At 45.1% G+C, this 16,691-nt stretch overlaps 1 protein-coding gene across 1 annotated transcript in view; it reads right to left on the bottom strand.

Annotated features, from left to right (window-relative positions):
• fgf11a (fibroblast growth factor 11a) overlaps positions 1 to 5,545 on the bottom strand; it is a 39,878-nt gene extending 34,333 nt beyond the window's left edge. The window contains exon 1 of the mRNA XM_054753262.1: positions 4,463 to 5,545. Within this exon, the coding sequence (XP_054609237.1) occupies positions 4,463 to 4,655 (193 nt within the window). The 5' untranslated portion in view covers positions 4,656 to 5,545. The remainder of the gene's footprint in view (positions 1 to 4,462) is intronic.
• Between the last annotated feature and the right edge of the window lie 11,146 nt (positions 5,546 to 16,691).

Below are 16,691 nucleotides of genomic sequence, written 5' to 3'. Positions count from 1 at the left end.
GACTCCGAAACATGTCTCTTTACTACTAATTACAGTGGACAAAATTTTGCAAAAAAGTTGTGAGAATGGGCTCACTGTGACATACAAGCTGCTGCACTACTGTCTTTAAAACAGTCTTAAACCTAATAACAATTAGTTTAGTACATTTTGATGCAATCTCTGCTTTTATTTCTATTTTATTGGAATACAGGAAGTGAATAAAATCTACTACGTGGAACGGATGGGGGGTAGGATTAAATGAGCTTCGCTTCTTCCTACTCCTTTTGGACATGTGGAACTGTGAATTGAATTATGTGATGTATTCCATTGTAACTTGCATGCGTGTCCAAATCAAATGAAACCATAACCATTTAACAATATATTTACATGTCAAGAATATATGTTGGACAAATGCAGTGAAGACTATATACAGTATTGCATGTGAAAGAATGAATGATTCCGTGTGCATCTGTTGTGAGATTTGTAATTACAGTATCAAATGTGTTCTGATCCAGTGGGCCCAAGCACCTGCTGTCAGTGAATCCTACACCACCCTTGGGTGCTCCAGTCTTGTGTGATCAAAGTAAATTAACACATAAGCAAGCGGGAAAGCGCGCACGCACACACGCATCCATTCCTGGCCGGGACAATTTATCCTGGCATGATGATGACTGACAAGACTGTGTGTGTGTGTTTGAGAGAGAGAGAGAGAGAAAGCGAGCGAGAGGTAAACACACACTCAAGTGGACAAAAATGACGAGTTAACGAGTCTGACAGTGTCAGGCTGGTCAGGGACAATGTCACGCTCATGACCACAAGGTGTGTGTTGACATATGTGTGTGTGTGTGCGTGCGTGCGCTTCTGTTCGGTGTTGTTGTTGTGTGTATTTGCGTGCGCGTGTGTGCGTCATGTGTCACCAAAGCGGCATCGCTATGTGACACACGTCTCGCTCACTTCTGCACGCAAACCATGCGGCAAATTGATTGCATATAAAATGCTAATGCGGGCTTTACTGTCCTGATCTTGAACTGTCAGCGTCGTTTAAAGGGACAGTGCGCCTCTTCAATGTGGGTTCGGCATGGACATGGACAGGGAGTCCGTGGGGCTCGACATGCTGAGTGGGTGATTTAAGGGGGCAACTCAACAGGAATAAAATCGTCGGCAACTGTAGCGTATATAGGTAGCGTGGATAAATATATTGTCTGCATGCTTCAGTAATTAAGAACAAGGTCACCTGGAGGACACAAGCGGCCATCTTTAAGTGAAATATTTTCTCTCTGATGCAGTTTTTGGGGGAAAAAAGCAGAAAGACTTTGTCAAATAACAATGATGGATGCAGTCCGCCCCAACCACACCCCAAAAAAGAAGAGCTCTGCAGTAAAACAAACATCGCACGGTGCCATCAATCAATAGGCTGTGAGGAGGCGGCTCTGAAAGCCACACATTGATCATCGCACGCGCAAAATATTTACAAACTCCAAATAGTTCTCAATAAGGGCACCCTTTTATGGGTGGACACAAGGGGGCGGAGCTTGCTGCACAGCAGCAGGGGGAAATGGCTGGAAGGCGTATATTTAATTATATTGAATTGAAATGTTTGCCATTCTCGTGTTGCTAAATAATGTCGTACACTGACAACGGCAGTGATACAGTCCATATACTGTGCAGGTTTACCTGATATTGTGCCCTGAAGCAGCAGTTGTGGATGCCTCCACAGAGCTGTCGCATTGCTTATTGAGCAGAATTCAGCTACCCGCTCATTGTACTGATCCATTAACAATAGAGGCGCCATTATGTAACATGGCAGCACAATAGCTGCGGGATCTGTAACATTGGCCCCAAAACAAGATGATTTAGCGGGAAAATGGAGCGGCTGAGGAGGGACATGCCAGGGGAGGAGGGGAGGTGGGGGTGGAGGCCAGATGTCCTTGAGAAGATAAGCTAATAGACAGAGTGAGTCGCTCCCTGGTGTGGTCCTGTCCAGCGGGCCGGTCTATGAGGCAGTAAATGGGCCCAACTCAATGTGTGCTCTCCAAACGCGCCCGCACATTATTGATCAATCAGTGTGTGTTAACGACAGGAGATGATGAATCACGGCCCGAGCATGGACCGCACAGCACGCTCTTTGGTGGAAAGCCCGGCTCGTCCTGGCCATGCTCAGCTTGGCCCAGCCTGGTGCTGCTCCTGGTATGAACTGGAGCTGTTTTCCCGTGCTGGAGCCGGGGTTTCCACGACGACTTCAGAGGACAACACAAGCTATTTCGGTTTTGCTTTGATATCCAATAGGCAGCTTAACATCCTCATTAGATTTTATCAGACTGACATGCACACACACACACACACACACACACACACACACACACACACACACACTCATATATTGGAGGGGTGAAATTATCTCCACCCTGCACCCACTACCTCAATTATCATGCCATCTCAGCATTTGTGTGTGTAAGCACATCAGTCTGCTGATTTATTAGTTTGTGTTGTGTGGATGTGTACGCTCATAAGAATGTTTGTGTGTGCGTGTTTGTGCAGGGCAAGTTGACCTTGTAAGCTGAGTGGGCTGTGGTGGCATCTTTAGTAAGGTTTACTTAGGTGAGAAGGCATGTGGGTCAGGGCTGGACGAACGAACACCTGTCCCACCCACATCCATCACTTAGAAACAGGTAGGCAGTGAACGTTTAAGGACCTACACTAACGCGCAACAGCCTGAAACGGCCTTCGGTGGCACAAAGGCAGCCTAAACTTTCCATACACAAACAGACAGTTTTGCATGTGTGATAACGTTTGACGCTAAATGAGGCAAACAAGGACTTATCAACATGCGGTGCAGCTCGAACACCCCGATATAAACATATTTCATGAAATGTCAGCCAGTGTCTCGAACATCTTGACGAAGGGTCAAGTGTGGCCTCAGGCTGGAGCTCAGCGTCGGAGGGAGGACACACACACACACACACACACACATAGCTAGAGGTCACCAGTGCCGTCCACACGCATGCACAGCCTCCTTGAATGATGAAGATGCACATTGCCATACATGGTACTTAACGCAGACCCCATCAGTGAAACGGTGAACCTGATAATAGCTCTCTAACCCCAGCCTCCATACTTCCGGCCCGCCATTACCACAATAAATCCATAAGTGTGTGAAAAGCGGCGAGGCCATCCCAATGGAAATCTTCTCCCCCGACAATGGCCGGGCGTCACCGCTTTGCCAGCGCTGCTGCAACATATTTTACAGCCGTAATTACGCAAGAGAGCAACCGCCTGCTGCACGGCAGATGCTGCTTCCCGCATTAGAGGTTGCCCACGTCATTATTGATGTGAACTTTGCACACCGGCGTGATGAATATCGCACGTTCAAGAGCCGCAGTCGTTGCGCACCTGGCAGGGTACACCGCTGTGGCTCTCCAAAGTACGATTGTCACATAAAATTAATAAACAAAATCTCTAACGGCACCCAGTAGAGCAGTGGCCAAGGCTGAGCAATCTTAATTCGCAAAAGCATTTGTGCATAAGATGCATTTTCAAGATTTAAAATGCTCACCGAAAGATTAAGGCAGGGTGTTCAAAGTGTGGCCCCAGGGCCGTTTTCATCCCAAAGCTCTTTTTTTTTCATTGGCCCTCTGCATACTTTGAAATTGTAATTAATTCATTACGAATAAGATATGTTAGATGTATTATTAGATATTACAATAATACCAATTTGCTTTGTCACCTGTAACAGAAAGGCTAAGATGGAGGTGTTTTCTTCCAGTAGATTTTGATGTGGAAGTCAGTCTCAACAGGAGGCAATGAAAAATATGAAAGTTTTATTAAAAAGAAACAAAGCTTTTTGGAAAATGACTTCAAGATTTACTCAATAAAAGCAAACTTAACAAGAAATATTCAAATTCATAGAAATAATGCGATTTTGTGATAGGATATGATTTGAGAAACCATTTCTGGTCATTTGGAACATCAGAAAAAGTCAAACTAAATGAACCCAAGATCACCTGGGGAGGTTGAAGATGAGCAAGTAAAAAATGTCCCATTTGCCTCCCTTAGCTTCTGTGGTTAGCGGTGCAATCGGCGGGATCATTCACAAGGTTTGCAACCTGCCTTGAAAAAGGTAAATAGGTGAATATGTCCCCCCGGGCCCCCCAACACCCGATAGCCTCCAGGGATCACTAGTGAGGCTCACTTTTAAAACACAATAAGTTTATTGTTGAGCTGAACCAAGCAACACAAATCTGGACAGTGGAAAAGATCTGCAGACGATTGATTAAACTGGAAATTATCCCATTCCAGCTCCTCCAGTGTTGCCAACAGGAAGATAGGCTGGGATGCTTCCCAGATTGGGATTAAGCTGTGGACTGGAAATTACAGAGTGGATGTCCTCAACTGTGAAGATTAATTTGTTTTCTGGCCTGAGACCATCAACGTGATGACGTCCAAAGCAGACAGAGAAGCAGATGATTTAAAAGGTGGAACTCACCTGGCCTTTTTTCCATTTTTCTTCCCCGACTGCCACATAATCGAACCTTGGATATTAAAATGAGGATTTGCTTCTGGCAGAGTGACTTGTTGCTTTTCGGGCACGGCTTCCGCTTGCTGGCAATCTGCCGGTTGGTCTGGGGGTCCTTGACCTCCCGACGCTGCCGAATGAGGGAGCTGGCAAGGGCGGCCATCTTCCCAGCACAGGCCTTGCCGCTGCCTCACTAGCCGCCAGCGCCCCGCTGGCGCCCAGATGTCGGGGGGTACTGTGGGCCACCCCCCAGCCCACTCACCCAGGTCGACGGAGCAGCGCTAGGGGACGTCTTCTGATGATGAGCTGGGGCAGCAGGAAAAAATGAAGATGGAGGAAAGAAAAGACGGGGTGAACTCTTAAAAACGGAAATGGAAGATCCCAATCAGGTGAAGCCTTGATTTGTTTGTGTTCTTCGGTTTGGGTTTGTCATGTTTTTGTCACGCGAATAAAGCAGTTCAGTCCATCGTGCCACCACCGCCGGTCTCCTTGAGCTACGGGGAAGAAGTTCGGCTCCACGATTTGCCCAATTGTGGAATCCTTAAAGTGGACACTGACAAAAATGTAGTCCCTTCACATCAGTCCTGTGGATGAAGCCCATATCATTGTCTCAAATGTCAACCGTCCAGTGAGCAGCTCCTCCTGGCACCGCTCGACACAATGACAGCGCAAGTTCAAGAAGTGCAGACCGGACCTGAGGTATCAGCTCGTAGAGCTGGGTCGAAAGAAGGAAGCAGCCCCTTTTGCCCCCCCTCCCCCCCATTTAGAGTCCTTCATGCCCTCCTGGCATCACAGTGTGGACTTCATCCTGAGAGAAGTGGTAGAAAAGACGTGGAGCGATCCATCATTCCAGACACAGAGGTGACATTCAAAGAGTGGAAGAAAGAGGAGGGGGGGTTAGGGTAAGGGGTAATGGTATGAATGTATCTACCCCCCCCATGTCGGAACAGGTTCTCAAAGTCCCTCCACCAAATCCGAGTGGAGCGCCGTGTCCTTCAGCCACGCTCACTGCCTTGCAGCTGGCAGAACGAGGGATGAATGAGTGGAGCGGAGACACGGAGAGAAAGACAGAGGGAGGGGGGCGAGTAAAGGGGGAGGGGCAGCTGGCAGGTATGCGGTGGAAGAAGTCCTGTCTGGTGCTGGAAGAGTCAAATTCGTGGCTAAAAGAAAAGGCACCTTTTAGTCTTAGTGTGTGTGCGCGCGCGTGTGTGTGTGTGTGTGTGTGTGTGTTCATAGCAAGCAGCATGCTTCACAAGCTCCCGCTCTCTCTCTCTCTCTCTCTCTCTAACTCACACAGCCTCCCTCACTCTCCCACTCCTCTGCCACCCCTCCATCCCAATATGGAAAAGCGTCCCTTTTGTTGCCACGGCGATCCCGCATCACCTATGTGAGCATTGCATACAGCCTTTTTAATTTCCCACCCAATTTTAGTGTAAAAACATGAAAGGCATTAAAGACGGGCTGCCACGTGCATGCCAAAACAACAGGTGGCGCTAAAGCTGCTGAGAGAAAGCACAATAACAATCCCGAAATGAGAATGAAATTATAGTACAGTATTATAGTATTATAGTACAAAATATGAATTGACGCACGTGTGGCGATTTCCATAAAAGTCATATTTTGTGCTGACTTGGCCTGTGTCATACATCTACCGACAGAAATAAATGGACATTACTTTACATGGCCCTTTCTAATACAGTTCAGTAATAATTAATAGCGTATGCATTCATTAAAAGACTTAATTGCTCGCCATCTCCTCCTCGTCACAGTGCGGTTTTGCCCCCGAGTGGAATTTCAGGCTCATTATGTGTTGGGCTCATTTGTTATTTCCGTCTGATTATTTTCCTCTTACTGTACCTTTTCGCCGTCCTATTCTCTGGCTCTTTTGGAGCAAAATCAACATTTGGATTGTGAAAGCAAAGTGAGTCGTAATTCAGATGGCAAGTTTTATAGCTGCGCTCGTGCGAGGCGTCACTTCCATTATATTCATGCTTGATAGATGATGATATTCTCGCACAGCACAGCCTCTCCAGGGTGAGAAAGTGGCAGAAAGGTACATTTAATTGTGAGAAAACAAGCTGAGTGAACACCCTCAGTCTACCAGCTCCGTGTGCCATATTTGATCATGCTAAATATTACTGTAACCCTAAAAATCGCTGCAGTAAAAGCATTACTATAAGACTGAAGCTCCAATATAGATTTACTGGATTTGTCACGGTCTGCCACCACTCGGTTGCATCATTTTTCAGCATGCACCCCGCTGAGACTCCGTGTCACAGATATAAATGGAGCCAATAAAGATGGAAAGCATGCACAGTGCATCTATAAAAGCACCAATGGAACCATGTCAGAGCCTTAAGGAGAGGTTGAACAGGCCGTGTTTGTCATTGCCATGCTTCTGGAACTACGAGAGGGTGTTGTTTATTTGTGGGGTGTCGCCTGGCCTGTAAATCGCACAAACACTGACACGAGAGGATGACGCTAATGCCATGCCAAATTCATTTCAAAATATGCCAGAAAATGCTCACTGGCGCCCCATTCATTGTTCATCAGTCCAAGTTGTACATTCAACTTTGCAGAAGAGTTGCAGAATCCTTAAGGCAGCCTCTCACTGTAAAGAAAAAGAATGAGTTCACAACCACTTTGCCACTGTTTCTTTTCTTTTTCTTTTAATAATTCAACCGACCCTTCACCTTTTGCTGTCTCATTTGCTGCTGCGTGCAGATAGAGAAAGCCTGTTTCCTGCACACAGTCATCTTAAGAGTCCATTAAAGCGCTCCTCCGTCTCATTCCTCTCTCTGCTTTTGCTGAACAAGACAAGTACAAGACACGAGCCCGCAGACGCAATGAACGCTGCACGCGCTTCACAGGCTGGCAGCGAAATGACAGCGAACATGAGTGTTAAACGTTGTGTTCATCACAGTAGAATGTGTAATACGGCAAATCAAACGTTTGGGAGACGAGAAGTATCAAGCAAAATCGTTGTAGCTGAGGCATGAGGCCAAATAAGGCTGCATGTGACCAGACTGTTACGATACTGACTTGTTTTGAGATGACATGACGGGACATGAGAGAGGACAACAAACAACATGAGACAAGATGTCCAGAGACAGGAACATCCTGTTGAAGAGAGGCCGGCATAAGAGGAAATGAAAGAAAGGCAGCTGCAGGGAACAATAAAAGGGGGCGATGAGACCGCCTCAAACGTATTATTGCTTATATATATACTTTGCTAAATGTTTCATTTCAACATGAAGGCAGATTACACTAATTAAGTATTATTGACATGAAAATTAAAAGTGTTTTGCAAATACAAAATCACAACATAAAGCATAAAACATACAAATATGGAACAGAAACACATTTAGCCCTTTATCCATACACACAATTCACTTTATTGTTTTACTCATGTCCTGACTGTATAGCAATGGTAGAATGCAGGAGACCAGTCATTATTATACTGAGATTAACAACTGGAGCAATTATGTATTTGTCATAACTATTAATGCCATGTACACATGCAAGCAAGGACACAAACTAAACTACAGCAAAGGGAAACATCGCAATAGTAATGACAGGGCAAATAACCACAATGAGTATCTTCATTCATAGCTAAAAAAAAAGCAAAAAAATCTGGTAAACTGAAATCGATACACACCAAAGTACATTTTTAGCCACATTTGGGAGTTTGGCGGTTGTTGCTTTAACTTTGACACTACCACTGATTTCTTTTCTGATCGGATACTGAGTAAAACTGCCAAGTAAAAATGCCAAGAAAAACTGCATCTAGGCTCACGATAATTGTCCTACAAATTATTGCCGATAAACAATGTTACTGTCAGCATTATTTTTTTTCAGCCAAGAGGACAAGAATGCAGATTTGCCCTGAAAACACCCTGGATATTTATGGACTATTTTACACAAAGACACGTAGTTCCCAGCCCCATTGGGATCCAATATCATTTTAAAAGGCCCTGAAATGAGCAGAATAAGTCAAATAAACTCTATAGTGTGTTGATAATGTGTAGTACCCATACAAGACACTAGTTTAAACTGTCTTCCCAGTAGCTTTGATGCTGTAGAAGCAAAATGTGTCAAAAAGAGCCATGGCACGATGGGAACGTTGCACATGGGTGTTGTAGTGGCGCAGCTTAGCGCTAGCATGCCGCCAAAGAGAGAGGGCAGGAGGGACAGAGCGATGAGGCAGCCGGCCAGCGCCAGGCCTGGCGCTGGCCGAGGCGGGCGAACCCGAAAAGATGGCGCTGCTACTACAGTAGAGCTGTTGTGCGATATCGCAGTGAAACAGATTGAGATTAGCTTCCTGTGATCCACTGAGGAGAAAAGCGGGATGTAGTGTGGGATGGTGAGCGGAGTGGGGGAAAAAAGAAATGGAGGGCGGTTTTTATAATGTGGAAGAGGCATCCTTCAGAGTCCTTCTACACACAGAGTTTACTTGTTTGCACAGAATTTAGTCGGATTCAGTGCAAAACGTCTGCTGTAAAAAGCGGAGAAGACAATCATTTTGATACGTTCTTACATTCACAACATTTTCTATTCAATGTTCATGTCGCAAATTTATGCTCACTTGAATTTATCGACACCACCTGCGGGTAAATTACATCTATATTTATGTTTTTGCTTCACAGCATGCCTCTATAGAAGGCAGGGATTTTCCAAACGGGATTGGCAATTATCACTGCAGGATTACACATCTGCCAGCCAGGGGGCAATCTTCCACATGGCGTGATTGACAGACTGATCCGCTCTGTGTAAAGTGGGCGGGGCCCCAAGGCAAGTCGTATCTGCGGTTTGGCAGCGGATTAGCATTGCCCCAAGAGCAGGGATCGAATTCAGAGTCAATATCTAATCTAGCGCTGTTGGTGTTTGTCCATGTGATCATCCATGTGAACCAAACTTCCTGATGCTGCTCTCTGATGTCCTCTGTTCATCAGTCCTTCCTACTTCTTTGATAACAGTCCAACGTCCCCTTCCTTGTCTGTATTCCCATGGGGAGACTTGAAACTGGTCTGAAAGTGGTCTATAATACCTGCATTACACCCAAATAGTCCATCAAAAACTGCCCGTCGTTGACTTCCAGCATCACCTTCTGCCTCTTTTTGGACCTCATGTGCCGAATGCTCATGCAATGCTTCCACGACTTCTCTGTCCAAGATGAACCTGGATGCATCCATGCCTTCCAAGGCAGAGTGGCTCTTCAAATGATTTGAAATGTCTTTCTGGCTTCGGGGAACGATAATTTGTTCATCCAAGTCCATCCTTCAGGCTGAGTGTAATCTGTTATGAAAACAGTATAAGTTTGCGGACGCTGCACCATCCAGCATCCGGCGGGTGTGAGTCACAGGACGGGGAGGAGGAGGAAGAGGGGACGGGGTTTCATGGGGAGGCAGTTCAGATAATGAAGGGTTTATTAGATGAGGCGCTCGGCGGTGACCCCCGTCAATCTCCCGCTTGTTAAACCAAGTTGGGTCACACCTCCAGTCTGCCGGTTATTTATGCAGCATGGTGTGTATTAACGTGTGTTTTCTATCATGCAACAGGCCTGGAGGTGTGCTCCATTTTAAAAGGAGATGATCAGACCTCTTAAATCATACAGCCTTCACTTGCCACTTGACACCCTCTGCCATTAAAATAAAAATAAATAACACATTGTACCAGCAGGAAGATGAATGGATCAGGTTAAAAGTCAAGAAAAGCACTTTAGTTCCCACAAGTCAGCGTTATATTAATTGTTCCGCCATCAAAACTGAGCATTATTGTCTTTCACTGGCATTGTTTTTTTTTTTTTTACAGCCCATTAAAGAGCGCTTGTGTACCTAATGTTGTGGCCAGTAAATGTACGAGGATATAAAGGCTAACGAGGGGAACCTCAAATCACCCCCAATTATTTTCCACTTTGGCCATAATGACGCTCGCTTGGATGTGCACGCCATTACATCGCCATAAATCTACCAGAGAGCCTCTCCACTTTGCATTCTTCAAGTGGAGCGCCGCATCTGTGGCGGGCGCCGTGGAGGGGCGAAGAGCAGCTGTTCTATGTGCCCGGATGCCAGCGTAGGCTGCATGTTGGAATCCATACTCATCCTTCACATTTTTCATCTCCATTATTGCCTAGCATTTCTGCATCTGCACTTTGCCAGCTGTTCACCTTCCATAGCCCGCTCTGCCATTACCATGCAGGCGTGTGTGTGCATGTGTGTGTGTGCATGTGTGAAAGTGGATGGAGGATTTTTAATATCTGCTGAGGGGGAAAAATGAAAGCATAAATCACCACAAGAGTGTTGGGTGTTATCAGTAGAAGCTAAGCTAAGCTGCTACCAGCTCTGACCAGCTAATGCATGCATAAGTTGCCATGTTGCTAATACCGCGCTTGGAGGCGACACACAATCTAGGCCAGCGCTTTTGTTTGCTTTCCGTTCGCACCCACAGTCACTCTACGTCCTCTTTGCACGTTTTTATAGACGTCACTCAAAGTTTAATTTGACCTTACGGTTAATGCCGAATAAAAAGGCCTTCCTTCTTGGCGCCCTCCTGAGTGATTGTTTGCTGCAGCTGCAGATATATAGACTTAATTAAACCCTGCATAAATGTATGAATACGTAGCGGCCAGATGCACAACACAAAAGTAATGCGACAGGCAGCGAAATGCGAAGAGGTGTGATCACACGGCTCGGCAGCTTTTCTGCTCATCGCTCCCAGTTTTGTATTGCCTTTGAAATGACTCTTATTTGTTTTCATGCACTGTGATCACACTCAGGCCACACGATGCTAATTTGGATCAGCACCACATTGCACACTTTAAAAAATGCACATTTGCTGCTTGGTCATGAATTGTGCAATCAAAATTCATGCTCTATTCACAAAAAAATAAGGAAAATGTAAAAATACCTTTGACTTTGGTTTGAGTTGTTTTTATTAAAAAGTAAGCGTACAATATACACTATGCTGTATCTACTGGACATATGATGCAGTGGTTTATCCGCTGGGTTTTTTGCATGATGAAGGTACACAAGTGGGGTCACTGTGGGCATCCGCATGGCCCATTATGGTCCTATCACCTTCGAGTGGAGGCGTACGTCCAAGGTTTGCAGTGATTGATGTTCCTTCACAGGCCTGTGGGCTTTGGGGATGGCACATGTGACCTTTGCAAAGGCGAGTGGATCAGCAACTCTCGCCCGACCTGGAGGAAGGCTGGCGTGACCTTCTCCTGCGAGGAGAGGATGCCTTGCACTAACCTGCAAACATTCTGTGGACATTGCTTATCTTTCCAGAAGGGTAATGGACTGATAACTCCAAGTCCCCTGCCCCCCTTGAATATAAACGTGTGAAATTGACCAATCACAGTGAAGAATAACCTCCATAACGCACACAAATCAACAATTAATTTGTAGATTGAGCGCCCTGTCTTTGCATTTTACATGACATGCAATGTTATGTAATGCCGTGAGAGGCTGACGGCATTCCAAGGTCATTCATTGCATCAGAGAGAAAGGTAGGATGTTACTAGTCATTATAATTTCGGGGAGAAGACACCACTTTACCTGTGGGGGTCCTAAATCTAGTGTAAGCAGAATATGCTTCCTTTTCAAATTTTAAATAGAGCAAGAGTGTGGAGGGGCGATAGAGGGCCGAGCACGTTCATGGCCGTGTCGCTGCAGGGATTAGCCTCAAACTGATGAGGACAGCACGCTGTGGTTAAACAAATCAGGGACATGTGCGCCCACAAAGAACATGACGATGATGATGGTGTGCACACACAGAGTGGGTCAGCCAAATATTTAACTAAGCTTTATGTACTCTTTCAGTGGGGAAAAAAGCATGTGTTAGCACTAGCATGCTACCATAAATTCAATTACAACTGTAGGGGGCGCCCTGGAGCCAGCAGTCACACATTCCTTATTACTAAGGCTAGTTTTGGCAAAAAGGTAGGATTTCTGACATGTAGGCTACGGACCTTGTTGGTACCCTTCTGTGGAAGAAAGAACAACCCACAATGGTCACTGAAATAAGTCTGAACTTTTTTTTCCAACTTCTCAAAATGCAAACTGACAAGCTGCAAAGCTTCTGAGAAGCAAATTTCACACAAATGACAAACGAGCTTCTTGGCAAGTCACGTCAGCTCTACGTTTACAGACGCAAAAATGCAGCATACAAAGAAAAAACGACCATACCTACGGAGGGCACGCTTATGTTCTCAGGCTGCGTTGCTGAAGCCAACACAGGGTGTCTTTAATCTACGTAGGGTGCAATGGAAACTCAAGACTCTCAATGGGTTTCTGGCCGAAATGTTTTACCCAGTGTCACAAAAGTTGGTCTCAGTTGCAGGTCATGGGTCCTTCAACAGGACAGTCAAAACACTGGACTATTCTGTGAGCCCTGATTTAAGTCCAGTTGAATTTCTGTGGAAAAAGCTGAAACATGCAGTCTGGACAAGGTACCCATCAAACCTGAGAGGGCTGTCCCAGTTTGCTCACGAGGAGTGGGCCAAAATAAGTCTCAATGTAATGGCTTCAAAAGGTTGTGCAACACAGCATTAATATTCTGCATTATTTCAGTGAATCTTGTGGGTTTTTCCTGTTTTGGCGTAAGCGTACCAACAATTTCCTCCCACGTGTGTATTTGAAAATACCCTTTCCATAAAAGACCATGTTAATTTGATGATTTCCTTCCAGGCTCAAACTGTCCATCAATGCATCTGCATGCATGGCAGCGCCTTAACTCGTCTTTGCTCTTTCACCCTGAGGCATATTCCAAATAACCCCAGGAGACTCCCTGCCTCCCTCTCACAGCTTGAAGAGAGCTACTGAGCTGTGACAAATGACTTTACAAGCGATTTGGGTGTAATAATTGATTAAGGGCTTGATTGATCCAGTCATTGACCTCTAATTAAAAGGGGTGCACGCCTGCGGGCTAAACGCCTTTAGAAAAGAGCACATGCCCACAGATCATTTCATCAGAATCCAGCGGCAATTTGAAGTAGAGTTGTAAACGAGATCCCAGGATGGGTGAGTTTAGTTTGCAAACAGAAGTGCGACGGAGGCTTGCACGGATGAGAGCGTCGTCTCTGTTTTGGTGTTTACTTAACATCATCATTCAGCGCGCTCGGGTGCTCGAGCATGCATGAGATAAATATTTAAATTGGACACCGAATGCGGTTTCTTTAATGGCGACCAGTGAGGAAGGAGGACGACGACGTGGCCGCACACATGCTGTATGCGCGGAACAGGGTTCTGCACTTAGCGCCGCTGCGCTATGATTGTGTTAGTGCGTGTACTCGTGTGTGACGTTTTGCTTTAATAACAGCCGTGCTTTGGATTTTTGTGTGGTGTGTTGAAATGTGGACGCATATCATATTTGATGGATCGCTCCTACACATGCGCCGTGTATTTATTGTAAACACGCTCGTGCTGCGCATCGTAAACAACTAGGCGAGAACAAACACTATCACCTTTTTTGCCACAGTTGTAATAAGTACACATCGATCTATGTCATCTTGGATTGTACATGCACAGCCTTTATGTTGCAGGCGGCCGTCCTTCCTTTGGTGCGTTGGTCAAAGTCAATAAAAGCGGTGCCGACGCTTTCTCGGACTGTTTAAGAGGGGGGTATTTCCCAATCATCATGCAGCTCTACAACACATACAGTATATAGAGTATTCATATACAGAGGCCTATGTGACATTATTTATACATTGATTTATGTGGCCTTTCTTGACCTCAGAGGTCCATGCGGGAGGAGACGAGGGCAGGGAGGGAGGAAGAGCGGCTAATGGATGAATTGATAGATGATGTGATGGATGGAGCAGCATGGCCTGGAGGTGCGGAGTATGTGATTGACAGCTGTAAAGTTATTAGTCTGTAGGTAGAAGAATGGCGAGATGATTGAAGTTATCGTTGGCTTGATGGAATTCTAAAGGTGGAGACGTTAAGTGTTGTCACTTATTCAGCTTTGGATCTGGAGGGCCAAACGAAGGTGGTCCGACATAAAAGTACTACCACCAGCAAAGACACAACCTTATAAAGTCGTAGTTGTGTTTACATTTGTAAGTACAGTGGAACTTGTTTATCTCTATGCCCCTCGGACTGGCGACCTGCCATGAAACTAACCATTGCTTGCGGTTTGTTGATGTGGTTTTCCTCCATTTGGATTATTCTGTTTTCATATGATATTGTAGCGATGGGAGTATCGTATTGTGTATGGTTCTGAGCAATAATTCAGTGGTTGGTCAGTAGGGCGCAGTGGCGTTCAACTGTTTAACAATAGTTATAGCCAGGCCAAGCCCAAAAACAAAATAGTTGCGTTTTGCTGTAAGGCAGCCTTCCCTGTCATTACGCAATACGTACCAAAAACAAAATCGGTTCTACGCATGTGCGGAATGTGTCTACATCCGATCAACCTATATTTCGGCAGTCACGCGTTGGGCAAGCCGATTTGTACTGCTAGCATGTGTAATGTACATCATCCGTCGATCTGTTTTACGGCAGTTACAGAGCATAAACGTCAGGCACCAATACTTCTACTATGCATGTGCAACATCCTGAAAAACGTTGCTAAGATTGGAGAAATTACATTACAGTAAGAATGTACGATATTGGCTTTTTTGCCGATAACCGATATGCCGATATTGTCCAGCTCTCAATTTCCGATTCCGATATCAACCGATATGTGTAACATCACATCTTTTTCTTGAGTAAAATTCTTCTAAAGTAACAATACTCTTAAATGAGTACAGTTGTTTTGTTGGCTACTCCGCCCATCTCTGAGTCGATAATGTATTTGTATACAAATATACAAATATGAATCTTTTTATGTAAGAATACATTTGTGTTTCTTGTGCCTTGTAGGGAAAAAACAATGCCGATACCACATTTTTATGCCAATATCGGGCCGATAATCGTCGGTGGCCGATATTATCGGACATCCTTACATTATAGCGATCTAATTGATCGTATTGATTATGTATTGTGTGTATTGTGTAAAACCAAGACAGGAACAACATCAAATTAAAAGCACTAAATGAATACAGAGCCACCGTCCACCAGTACAAGCCTGGACTTTGTTTTTCAGAAAGGTTGTGCACTGCACAAATATGCACATTAGAGCGCAATAAAGTCATCAAATCTTACCTTTATGCATTCCAACATAGTATCAGCTTTTGGGAGCAAATATGAAAAATACAGTATTGTAGTCTATCTGTGCAATGGTGCATTCAAGGACCATTGAACAAAGTGGGACGAGTCTCAGCAAAAATATGTAAAAACTTTGGGATGTCCAACTGTAGACAATTTTTTTAAAATCAAATAATGGCCCTTTTTCCCCAAATGGATATGCATTTACATACCATTCAGTGTAGTTATTTACAACGGCGAGTGTGTGGAGAAGGTCCACACCTTCCGGTTTCTTGGCGTCCATCTCCTGGACGAACGACACCACAGCGGTCATCAAGAAGGCTCAGCAGCCAGGCTACACTTCCTGAGGGTCCTCAGGAAGCACAACCTGGGGTGCAACCTGCTGCTGTCCTCCTACCGCTCGTCCATCGAGAGCCTGATGACATTGTGGCATCACAGAATGGTGTGGCAGCTGAACCATGGCGGACAGGGAGAGGCTTCAGAGAATAGTTAAAGCTGCACAGAAGATCATCGGCTGCCCTCGCCCCTCGCTGATGGACATCTACACCTCCCGCTGCCTCAGCAGGGCAACAAAGATTGTCAAGGGCAGCTCCCACCCTGGGCTTGAACTTTTTAACCTGCTGCCCTCGGGAAGGCGCTACAGGGGTGTAAAAACAAGCCTCTTTCTTCCCTTTATCTACAAATGTGCAATATCAAATATGACTGAAACCCTGTGCAATGTCTGTGTATGCCATGTGATATCATACCACTACGTACAGTATATTCATGAACATATCACCTCATTCTTACTTTTCCGAACTGATATTTTATTCTGTGCTGCAAATGTATATACCTGTTTATTGTGTACTGTGTATATTTTGTTCTACATTTTTTTTATAGTTACACACGTGTCTGCAGAGCAGCTGCTGTAAATCTTATTGTACATGTGTATACTGACAATAAAAGGCATTCTATTCTATTCTGATCTCTTCTATTCTATTCTATTCTATTCTAAAAGGCACGGTCAACCGGCATTCAAATATTTAATACACTTCACCAACAGAGCTTCTGTG

Source organism: Dunckerocampus dactyliophorus, chromosome 15, assembly GCF_027744805.1.
Source record: "Dunckerocampus dactyliophorus isolate RoL2022-P2 chromosome 15, RoL_Ddac_1.1, whole genome shotgun sequence".
NCBI classification, from domain to species: Eukaryota; Metazoa; Chordata; class Actinopteri; order Syngnathiformes; family Syngnathidae; genus Dunckerocampus; species Dunckerocampus dactyliophorus.
The sequence above is the reverse complement of the archived record's forward strand: the minus strand, read 5'-3'. Positions and strand labels throughout refer to the sequence as shown.